The sequence below is a fragment of the Centruroides vittatus genome, unplaced genomic scaffold (assembly GCF_030686945.1).
Source record: "Centruroides vittatus isolate TY-2023 unplaced genomic scaffold, ASM3068694v2 contig_1768, whole genome shotgun sequence".
Classification (NCBI taxonomy): domain Eukaryota; kingdom Metazoa; phylum Arthropoda; class Arachnida; order Scorpiones; family Buthidae; genus Centruroides; species Centruroides vittatus.
The window spans coordinates 81,001-93,794 of record NW_027121079.1 but is presented as its reverse complement, the minus strand read 5'-3'; the positions used below and the strand labels follow the sequence as shown (position 1 = coordinate 93,794).

Here is a 12,794-nt window from a genome sequence, read left to right as displayed (position 1 = left end):
AGAAAAATGTTGTGTTTAAGATTTAACAGATATTTTCTTTACATTTTTACACATGAATTTTATTTTTAATTTTTATGTGATATAGTCGTGTGTTAGGCTTAACTCGATCATTGACATGAATGTAACCTGTGTTATTAGCTATAAATACCTAAATAAATGCTTATCTGATTGAATTTTACTTTCTTTGAATTTTTTTATGAGTATTATTTTTTTTTCTAAATATCTTTATGAAAATTTTGGAGTCGCGTTAAATTCGGGGTCGCGTTATATTCGGGCTAATACGGTAGTTATTTTTCCAATTCTTTGACATTTTCGAAAACGATAAGAGAAATAAATGTAGTAATTAACTTTTTATTTATTTATTTCATATTTGCAGACAAAAAATTATAAGTCACAAGAAGGCGTTAATTAACTACTACGGCCCGCGGAAAAAAAACGTAAAATTTATTCTGGCCCACGTTATAAAAAAGGTTGCACACTGTAGACTAGGAATTTACTGGCATGTTTTTATGATAGTTCTGTATAGTTGACAGGAGTTTTGAAAAAATCCATTAAAACATTTTATACATTTATTCCGCTCTCCCATCTTATATTTCTTACGGATTTCGATGTTAAACCGGCGATATTACGATTTAGTATGTCCCATCTGTAAGGGGATGCAGAAAAAACGTGTACAATTCTAGTACAGTGATAAAAAATTAACTGTAACTTTGGCAACATCGTTTACAACCAAATTTAATGAATGAGACTTACAATGTTACAGAAAAAGCTCTAGAATTTATCTTCCTTTATTTACGATTTATGTATCGGTTGTCATAGAAATTTCTTTCCACTTCTTTCTCAAGACTACAGATATTCAAATGCAAAGTAACTAGTTTCGACTTATTTCTACTTAAGAAGTAGTTAAATAATTAAGCGATCAGGGAATTAGAAACATAAATAAAACCCCGATGAAAAAGCTGAAATTTTACGTAAACAGAAGCTTAACCGAACCAATCTCTTGCGGAGTACAGTGGGGTCTGTTCTCTTCATGATATTAGATGTAATAAAGACAGAAATTATTACAGTTTAACGAGAGTGACCGAAAAGTTGTAAATTTTGGAAATTTCCGCGAACACTTGGTTTTAAAACGAATTAGTTAGAAAACGAACGATGGACAATCTGTTAAGTTTAACATATTTAGATTTTTACAGCTATGGTGAGAAACGTTTAAAATCTACAACAACCCTGTGGCGTCCTTTGATATATGCTAGTGACGCGACAAAAGAGGCATTTGACATTGACCGGTATCAGCACCCTCGGGATTTGGCACGGACACACCTACCTGGACCGTCTCCGATTCCATTCATTAGCCACTCGTAGGGAGGTATTTCACTAAGTGGATTGGTTTAAGATTTAAAAAGTAAAGAATATTTTGTTATTTTTATGTACGTTTCTTCACAAAGTTATATTTAATTATAAGTTTCATTAAAAGTATATTCATACAATTGAAGAATTTTTTTGTACTAGGTATGTATATTCGTCACACATTTTGTTTTACCAAGTAAGTTTTTCTGATAATTTTAATTTTAGCCCTTATATCGTGGCTAGTGATTCAAAAATTTATTTTAAAAAAGTTTTGGCTCAAGACCATATAATGAAAAAGAAAACATTATTAAAAGAGAAAGACCAATGCCTAAATTAAATATAAATACGTCAACAAAAAATTTCAACATTTTGACGATAAAATTTATGACGAATGACGATTATTTCGTAAAATTGAAGCAATTTGGATATCAAAATAGAATAGAATTTAACATTGGTAGACAATATAAAATAAATATTGAAAATTATAACAAGATAATTACGATTAATAGATATATCTAAATTAATAGATGTTATATGTTTTTTCTCAAAGCGAGAATTGGCATTTAGTGGGCATAAAAAATTTATTGAATCTAATAACAGAGGTAATTATATTGAACTTTTTTATTTATTAAGTACGTCAGATAATCTATTAAAAATACATTTAAAGAAGTATACGGTTTTTACTGGCTTATCGAACAAACGAATACGAACGGGCCTTGACGCGCAATTAATTGATTGCCCCTGAAAGTCGGCTTCTTACAGAAACACAGCTTCCCTATCATCAAATGTCACGGCACGCCACTGATGTTGTTTTGTCTTCGTTAACTTTACGTATGCAAATGCCGATTCACACAGGTATGAAGATCCGAAACAATTATAAATACATTTGGTGATACTGGAATATTTTTCTCGGTTGACGTATTTCCAAAAATATAGAGGTCAGTTGCTGAAAACGGTTACTTATCAAGTAAATAGATAGGTAAGAAAAGCCACGCGTTGCGTTCAGTTACAAGTGTAACACATTAAGTCAAGACATCGCGAGCGATCGACCAAAATTGGCTTTGCGATCGACTTGTTGGCCACCCCTGTATAACGTATCGTGCCACACAAAATTTTATTTATTATAATTAATAATATAAAAGTTATTTTTTACATAAAGTCTCTTAAATACTAGAAAAGATACGCAACTCGTTGTTAGATTTTTTCTTATATAATACTTATTTTATTAATTTAATACAGAATACACGTAAATTCAAAGAATAATTTTATATTAGCGTATTGAGCTGTTTTCAACTATTTAGAAAAGCAAGTTAATATTGAAGTTTCACTAATAATGAGTAAAATATTTTAAAATTTGTATTACTTACCATTACGTGTTCATTATCATCTGGAAGATGAACAACTTCTTTACAATCTTCAGTCTTTACTTCAATCTTCAATTTTTTCAAAACAACTTTACATTCTGATTTTATACCATATTTTACATAATAATTCTCTTTTACTTCTTCTTTCTTGATATCTATAGTAGAATTTACAAAGTTAAAAAGTTTTGAGTAAATAATAATGATAAACAAACCTTCCTTCCAATTTTCAAAAATTTTCGACAAAAAGCACAGTAATTAATTATTGAGCTTTAAGAAGGTTGAAGAACTTCACACACATTGACAAAAAAGTTATGTTAATCAACCGAAGTACCATATTCTAGTGTTTTCCCATTTCTGGACGTTCTGACCCTTTTTTAGCACAAAAATTTAAAATACCTTACAAAATTCTATTTGTTGTCGTTGAAAACTTTATGTCTGAAAATTCAGGCGTATGTACGATGTACTGTACAGTGCGTTACGTATCTGAGTGTCACTCCCTCACACTTTGTTTCATATATAATACATGAATGTGTATGCAATAAAAACTTCTTTCAACGCAAGTAATGTATGAGTATCGACTAAGTGTACAAGGATTTATTTTCACGTGCATTCTAGGTCAAAAAATATCGTTGCGTGATTAATACAGTCCCTATCCAATTAGAAGTTGTTCCGGAATGCTTTCTTTGAATCTTAAATACGTATTCTATGCACAAGTACTTAATAACTGAGGTAAAAAATAACTTGGATGTAGCTAATGAGTGATATGTTTATGTATCGAGTTTGCTAACGATAGATAATTTACTTTCACTGTGGTACCAGCTCTGATAAGCAAGAAAAAATGTGTAATGTTATGGCATTGCACATAATTATTTTGAGTTTGATTTGAAAAAGAAACAAAATCCGGAACGGGTTACGGAAGTTTATCGAAAAAAATGTTACTATCAGTTAATATTATTAATTATTATAAAATGGCAAAAGGATGAATTTTTAAAGCAGAGATCAGTTTTATTTATAGGATAAGCCTACATAAAATTAGTACTTTATAAACTTAGAACCTGTGAGAAGTAACAATGCATTCTGAGCACCCATTGATGGAGAACCCCTGTTTTCAGAATATCATAAAAATATATCTATAAAAACAATTAAACAAATACCAACAGACTTTTTTGGTATTTATTTTAAAAAATCGAATTTAATCATATAATTGCACTGTAATTTGAAAAAAATTGTAGACCTGTGAATTCTCACTGCCGTCTGTCCGCAGCGGCGGCCTTAAGGGTCGAGTTATAAACTCCGTAACGTAACCGTATCCGTATTCGTAAATGTTTGCTACACTGGATATCTATAGCAATAGTTATAAACTACCGTAAGGCCTTTTCCGTATCCGTAAAAAAACAAACTTCTTTGCGGTTTACCAAGCAGTTCACCGTGAGCATGCGCAAAATCATCAGTAGTTATTACCAGATCTAACACTATCATTATTTATTCATTTATTATTTTTCTACTTTTTTATGACCAAAGTAATTCTTGTCTTAAAATTTTATATTATTCAAAAGCGGCATTTTCGGGCAAAAGTTACACGTTAACCAATTTGTCAAAGTTTCGTCCGTTGCTTCCGGCACAACTTCCGATTGTATATCGACTGACAGTGACCTAGCGCATGTGCAGTTGGCCAATTCTCCGTATCCCTACCGTAAAAGTTTGATCGATCCAAACTTTTCTTACGGAATACGGTTACGTTATACCCGTTCGCACGAGCATTTCAATCTAGATTGTGACCAAGGTCAGCGACTATGCCTTGGTGCGAACACCCTCGACCGTTTCAATCTCGACTGAAACGACGTTCAATCGCGATTGACTGGAGAGAGTTCTTGAAACTAGATCCAGTCATAAGAGAGATCCCACAATCCCACGCGCGTGAGAAAATACAACATGGCTACAGAACACGTGTCGGGCTATCGGCAAAGAAATAAAAAAAGATGTTTGGAGAGACGATGACATCTGTCTATTATTAGATATATGGCAAGATAAAGTATTTATTTCTAATCAAAACTTCCATTTTGTGTGTTGGTGTTTGTGACTTACAGAGTAGTTATGCCAGTTTTATCATCGCTTACAATAGCCGGGTTATTCTCAAGCGAATTACCTGTGCGAACGGCACGACGTTTGAATAGCGACAGTCACAATCCAGATTGTAGGTAAATCGAGATCGAAGTTAGTCGAGGATTGTGTGCGAACGTAGTATTACGGAGTTTATAACTCGACCCTAATCATTGCGAGGCTCCGGGCGGCAGATCTTTGCCAGGCCCTCGTCCTGTGTGCAAAGTATGTGAATTGAAAATAGATACTTCTGATGATTGACCAGAAATGCAAAAGTTATAAATAAATGAATTTAGAGTTTTAAAATATTATATTAGAAGATTTATAAAGGTTAGCAATCATAAAGACGACAAATTATAAATAATAATAAACTAAGATACATAAATGCCTTAAAAGATATACGCAGGGATTTAAAAATGATGTTTGCGGGTTATAACTAATAGTAAGGATAAAATAAAAAGTTTTAAATATCAACTTTTTTCTACTAGAGTTGTTGCGCGAGGCCCCTGCAAGAGCGAGGCCCCGGGCGATTGCCCTGCTCTCCACGCCCTAAGGCCGCCGCTGTCTGACTGTGTGTCAGTCCTCTCTTCATCTCGAGAACAGACGAAGATGAAAGCCGAAACTAAACAATATAGAAAGATTAAGTGTGCGAAACACCGATTAACTGTGTACAAACTTTTGGTAAAGATCGAGAGTCACGTTATTTTAATCAAAATCTTTACTTTTGAAAACAGTTAATAAATGACTGGCACAACTATATTCTTGTAGGTAAAGTATAATGTACAGAGGCAAGCAACTACTAATTTAAGATAAAGAGTGTATATTTTAAATTAAATACGTTAAAAATATGATTAATAGTATTAAGCCTCCTACCTCTTTCGATTTTATAACCAAAAGGACTCCAAACGGTGGACCCGTTTGTGTTGTTTGTGGAAATTGGTTCTCCTTTGATATTTATCTGAAATAATAAAAGATTACGTTATATTATTAGACAGATTGATCTTTATAGAAAACAAATGAAAAAAATTATTCAAACTGAAGCATAGAAATACGCTTACTGAATAATTTTAAAATATATATATATGGCCTACTAACTACTTTCTTTTAATAGTAGTGTATGTCATCTATTTAACACATGTAAAAAAAATTTTTGAATTCAAACAACGTGACTTCTGATTTTCAGCAAATATAGCCTACGTATACAGTTTATCGGAGTCTCCTCCCCAATAAAATAAATCTGATACTATGTGAATATGTAAATAATAGTTTATTAAGAATCAGATTGCAATTCACGTTATTTAGATCTAGAAAGTTTTCTCAGAAAGAAGTTAGATACGTGAACGTCACGACTCTATTACTAACAGGAAAAGTATAACTTACACGGGGCAAGCCGCTATTCATTTCAGGTGAAGAGCATATATATTCTAAATTAAATAAAAGAATAATATAATGAAAAATTGCAGCCCGGCATTGTGACCATGTCATAATAAATATCAGCTCGTTGATTATCTTTTCTTTTTTGCAATTAAAATAAGTTTGAACTTCTCTTACTTTCGAGTCTTGTAATGCATATAACAAGAGAAAGTATAAAAATCGTGTCAAATTTGACCCTCAGCTTTTGAAACCTCCAAGTTTTAAGACTTCCTTAACCCCAAAAAATGTTTAAAAATATGAAGATTTACTTGTTATTACAAATTACAATTTTAAAAAAATACAATTTATCTGTAATCTGAAAATTAAGCTTTTGCCATTTTAAAACAACTAATAATATAAACCAGTTTTTGAATAAAATTTCCTAACAGATTATGCCACACAATTTTGAAATTTCTTGCCGGAAAAGCTACGCAACTCGTTGCTGGATTTTTCTCGATGAAAGGTAACTTCAGGTTTTGCATTTTGTGATACTCAATCTCTTGATTATTGTCAATCTCCAAAGGAGTTGTTCGAAAATGGGAGCGATCTCGAGTAGAGTTCTACTGCTGCTTAGGCCTGACAGGACTGTTTAACCTCATACAGCTTACATATCATTGATTTTACAAATATAATACGTTAAACTCAAACTACACATATCTGAAATATAAATTTATACATACGAAAGTAGATACGTTCAAAATATTACATGAAATTAAGCATGAAATGAAGCAATATCAGCTACTTTTAATCAAACTACAAAATTTCCGTGAATAACGCGTAACTTGTCTAAACAACAGTATTATAGTTACTGATTGCGACATAATAAAAAATCTAGCAACGGGTTGCGTTACTTCCCGGCTGTTATAAAGTTTTATTTTAAAAACTACTTTTTAATTATTAACCATAATAAATATATAAAACTGTATGTATGGCCATCTGTTGAGATATTTTGGTTTAAAAGTTAACATATTATTAATTATTATAAAATAGCAAAAAACTTAATTTTGAGGATAGAGATAATTTTATAAAATATTGTAAATGGTAACAAGTAAAATCATCATTCAGTCTGACCACTCGCGAGATATGACACGTAACCAGTGGCGAGCCGTCTATGGAAGCTGTTGCGCAGCTTTCCTTGTATTTTATAAAACATAAATACATATTGTGCGATTATTTTTATATTTAAACGTACTTTGAATTAATTATAATTAATATTTTTTTATAACCGCATTATATATCTTATTACAAATTTCTAAACTACATGTGAAAAACGATGATAATTTCTAATATAAATTCCTATAAGCCTATTCCCAATGGAAGAGCCATATTGTCGAATACGAGACAGCTTCCACGGAAAAACTATTTGAATGGTGTAAAGCAGCTAGAATCTAACTGCTGGATTAAAAACATGCGCGTATAGCACAACCTCGCGGTTAAGCTGGTGGATGATACACACCAAAATATCGTATAACGCTTCCAATGATTCAATCCATGGCCGGCACAGCTTCTCTATTAATAAATGTCACCGCACGCTTCTGCACGTGACCACCCTCTATCTATCTATCCTTCCTCTTGACCTATCACAACCAAACTTTAATAGCAAAAATGTCCTTTATATACAATCTACTATGCGAAGTTTTGTTCCTTTATCTTTACCACATCCTGAAATATTAAGCCAAATAAACGTCAATATATATCTATACACACACACGAAAAAGGTTTTTTTTTTACTCTTCCAGTTCAGAAATTCTAAACACGTGGAGATTTGCAAAAAAGGAGGGTCAAACTTGACAGAAATGCATTACTTGTTATGAAGATATAACAATTAAGAAAGTAAAACGTACAATTGTGCAAAACGTGACTTCGTTCTATAGAAACAGATAATTGCCAGTCAGCTGTAACGTATACACAATATAAAAAATTTTAAAGACAGTGGGATTACAAAATTCCGTCAGTAAAACAAGGGTTATTGTTTTTAAAACGAACATCGTGGTCGAAACGTCAAACTTCATTGTAAAGAGCCGAAATGACTTTTACTTGAAGTCGAAAATAACGTAGCTCTGTTTAATGCTCCTGGGGCCTTTATTTATATAAATATACTATTTAAAAATATATATTTCTCTATTTCCCACTTTATATTTTAGAATTTCAGTTGTGTTCTTCGTCCTTAAAGAAACTGTACGATCTTACAATAAAGTATTTTTCACTCACCTCTAAAGGTTCCGATTTAATTGTTTTATAACACTTCACATCTGTATTAAATTCTTTCTTGAAATTCTTTAAATCGACTTTAAATTTCTCTTCGTTTCGTTCATTTGTAAAGTCCGGATATTCCGTTTCTACCTCTTGTTTTATCTTCATTTTCTCGATTTACGATATTCTCGTATGTCAACAATCTGTATTTAATTAAAGAATTAATCTATATATATAATCGAGACGAGTTGATAATAATAATAATAATAATTAGTGCAGAGCCCAAACGGTAAGGGGTTGAAAGTAGAAATTTAGTACACAGTTAGGGTACGTCACGAGAACGCATACTAAGAAGGGATTTTTCGAAATTCCTCTCCACGGGGGGATGGACAGGATTAAGTCTTAACACTTCCATCAACAATGGAAGTGTTAAGTAACAATGGAAGTGTGAAGTGACAATGGAAGTGTCAACAATGAAAGCGTTAAGAATGGAAGTGTTACGTAACAATGGAAATGTTAAGAGCCCAAACGGTTAAGAGTTGAAAGTTGAAATTTGGTACATAGTTACGGTACGTCACGAAAACGTTCACTAAGAGGGGATTTTTCGAAATTCCTCCCCACGGGGAGAGGGACAGGATTAAGGCTTAACACTTCCATCAACAATGGAAGTGTTAAGTAACAATGGAGAACAAGAGAAAGCGACGTGCAAGATTTACTGGCGCTGGAGGAAAAAAAAGAAATAGAGTAATATGTCAGATCATATTCGATTTTCAAATTTAAACAGATTAGTTCGGTTTTTCTCGACTTTTCTTCTTTAGAACATTCGATGAAAATCGAACAATATAATCAGAACACGTCGTGAAAATCGAACAATATTAGAATATTCGATTTTCAAATTCGACTTTTCTTTAGAAATATTTAGTTTGTTGATGAAATTACTCTTTTTCTTCTGTGACTATAACGTAATAATCTTAATCTTCGCTATCGTTACTTTTGCCCGAGCCACGCCGGGCCTATCTGCTAGTTAATTAATAAATGTTCACTCGAAATTTGGTGCAAAGGTGAGGAAACTTATTACTATTGTTCCAGTTGAAGCAGTAAACAAGGGGTACACTTTCAGTGTTGATGGAACAAACTAGATTCTAGTACACGTGACACTTTGACGCTACAAAATCACTTGTTATATGGCTAATAGTGTTGTTCTTAAAACGCACCTATAAATGTTTATAGTAAGAATGTAAAAATGAAATATTTAATCTCCTTAAAACCTAAAAACTTTCCGGTTTACATTATATTAGGTACAGAGGTGAATCTAAGTTTTTCGGGGTCTAGGGCTTATTGAATTACAACAGGGCCCCATTTTTGATAAAATAAGAATTTTTAAATTGGGAATTAAAATTTATTTTTAATAACATCAAAATTAGAGTTGAAATATGTATATTTATGAAATGTTAATAAAAACGTATTAAACTTTGATAATACTGTAATTCAATTTTTGTGCGCCCTTGACACTTGGAGCCCACGGCTTGAGTCTTATTAGTCCCTATTTAGATTTGCCACTGACTGCGTAGCCTGATAATTCAATGTTAACACTCTTATAATTAAAAGTTAATATTTAAAAAAAAATTAAAAAGCAAGTAAATTTGTAAACTAAATAAATAAAACTACTAAAAAAGGACAATGAATATAAATTTGATTATTTTTTGGGCGAAACAACACTAAAATAATTCTTAATAGTTATGTGGAAAACAACGACAGTTGCAATTAACTAAAAATAGTATAATTAATGCAGAAATTCAATGCAAAATTAACATTACGTGAGAACCCACAGTTTATAATTTACTTTTAACAAAAGTTTGTTATATCTTGGTTGCTCTATTATATGTATTTTCTTAGCACAATGTTGCCGTTTAGAACATATCACACAGGAAACACTTTCAGAAGAAATAGGTTGGTTTATTGGTGTGAACGGATATGTATTTCGGGCTTAACGCCCCTCTTCAGTCCTGTTATTACATATTTATAAGCAAATTGATTACAGGTTTAGAAATTTACAGAATTGGATTGAAAAACTTAGGATACGCGTACAATGATTTATACCAGCGGTTCCCAACCAGAGGTCCGCGAAAGATTTAAAACTTCTATTCATTTTACAGTAAATTATTATTTCCACATTGATACAAACTGAATTTAATTTTTAATAAAAATGTTATGTTTTCTATTATAATAGTACTGTTAAAGCATGTTACTCTTGAGTTTAACGATTACTTATGTTAAAAGTTTTAATTAAAGTTTATTTTTAGATTGACACAGTTTATTTTTTTAAACCTTGTGGTCCCTGCTAATACAATGAAATCAAAGTGGTCCCTGGTCAACAAAAGGTTGGGAACCGCTGGTTTATACAATAAAACTTAATTACCTGAGTTTAATTACCCGAAGTTTTATTGTATAAACCATTGTACACGTATCCTAAGTTTTTCAATCCATTCTGTAAATTTGTAAACCTGTAATCAATTTGCTGATAAATATGTAATAACAAAACTGAAGAGGGGCGTTAAGCACGAAATACACCAATTAAGCCGTTATTGGTGTAATTAATTGGTATTAACCAATTAATACCAAGCCGTTCACACCAATAAACCAACCTTCTTCCTCTGAAAGTGTTTCCTGTGTGATATGTTCTAAATGGCAACATTGTGTTACAAAAATAAAAGTTTGTTATATTTGTTCGCAGAGCTGTAACTAGGGTATGGCCAATGTAGCCCCCGCCATAGGCGCCGATTTAATATAAACAAACGCTTCCCAACCCATTCTTTCTTGTGGGAGAAAGATTTGGAAATATTTTTAGGAAAAACTTTTCTATAAAATTCACACTATGTGTCCTTACCGTACATTGTTCTCCAAATCTGGAAATCATTAAACGCAATATTCCTTCACACCCGTTATAAGTTAAAAGAGCTCAGAAAAAGATTGTCAGTGACCCCAACCTTTGCCTACGGTCACAGTCTAATACTCTACCTGAAGTGCCTCCTGTCGCCACTTGCTATTTTTCGTCTTCTAGATTTACTAGCCACCTGTTATCATATTTAACTTTTTAAATACCTGAAGTGCCTCCTGTCGCCACTTGCTATTTTTCGTCTTTTAGATTTACTAGCCACCAACATAGGGACGTTACGCCCCTTTTAGGGACCACTGTGCTAAACAGTCCAACTTCCGACGCGTGTCGGAAGAGTAGAAATCTTGTTTCGACAGTACTAATTGGAGGAGTTCTGCGCTTAAAAATGGGGTCATCCTCACACAGGACAGTTCCCTGGAGTCTGCCGCGTAAAACTTGAAAGACAGAGTAGCCGCTAAAATTCCTAAACCTCCATATAGGAACGCATGTAGGAAAAAAGGAAAAAATTCGAAGACGAGAAATATCTCCGATTTATAAAATAATAATTGTGAAAACATTAAAGGTATATTATATTTAAGTTATTCTGTGAACTCTCTCTCTCTCTCTCTCCCTCTCCATTCGAAAGAAAAATTCGAATGTAGCATAAATCAGCAATTACTCAATTTTCCCGGAAACATTTGAAATTATGCTGGCGCCATCTGTTATCATATTTAACTTTTTAAATATTTTATATTTTAAAATATTATAAAATGGAAAAATCTTAATTTTCAGGGTAGGGATGAGATTTATAAAACTTACAAATTCTATTAACGAGTGAAATCGTCATTAAGTCCGCCATGACTCGTTTCTATCAGCCAATAACTGTTTGTCTTGTAGTCACGTGAGAAAATAAAATCACGTGGTGTTTTAATGGCAAAAAGATCGATGCAGTTAAGTGAAATGACTGACATTAGAATAAAGGAAAGATAATAAATTTAGCACAAATTCTACACAAATAATGATATATAATTTAATTCAAAGGAAAATCTAAAGGAATGTTAGTCGAAATAGTATTCTTTATCGATAGATTTTGATCGAAGAATAAACGTATTTTGTACACCAGTTCTTTCTCGATCTAAGTAAATATGTCTCATCCAAAATCTTCTAGTTAAATAAAGCGAGCCGTACAAAACAAAATTTGTAAACACGTGGATAACGGGAGTGTCGTATGGTTCGCCATCTTGAATACTGTACGCATGCGCTGAAACGTAAGTAGAGTGGTTGGGCAGCAGCGCGGCGAAAATGCGTTTACGTCTCCGCTTTTCCATGCCTCACCACGTTTGCATCCACCCTAATGGAGATACATACGGCTCCCATTAACTCTCCACTCTCCACCTTAAATCATCGAAATAGCATCAATCGCCGAATTGAGAGGAGAAAACGAAGAAAAGGACGATGTAACAATGGTGTTTGCAAGAGCAGTGATAAAAACGAGATGGGTT

General features: G+C 32.6%; 1 protein-coding gene across 1 annotated transcript in view; it reads right to left on the bottom strand.

Annotated features, from left to right (window-relative positions):
* The window catches only part of LOC136969233 (zinc finger protein 271-like), a 320,380-nt gene extending 311,769 nt beyond the window's left edge, over nt 1-8,611 (bottom strand). Inside the window, exons 1-3 of the mRNA XM_067263325.1 lie at nt 8,436-8,611; nt 5,685-5,769; nt 2,715-2,866 (exon numbers count right to left, since the gene is read on the bottom strand). Coding sequence (XP_067119426.1) covers nt 2,715-2,866; nt 5,685-5,769; nt 8,436-8,585 — 387 coding nt within the window. The 5' untranslated portion in view covers nt 8,586-8,611. The remainder of the gene's footprint in view (nt 1-2,714; nt 2,867-5,684; nt 5,770-8,435) is intronic.
* Between the last annotated feature and the right edge of the window lie 4,183 nt (nt 8,612-12,794).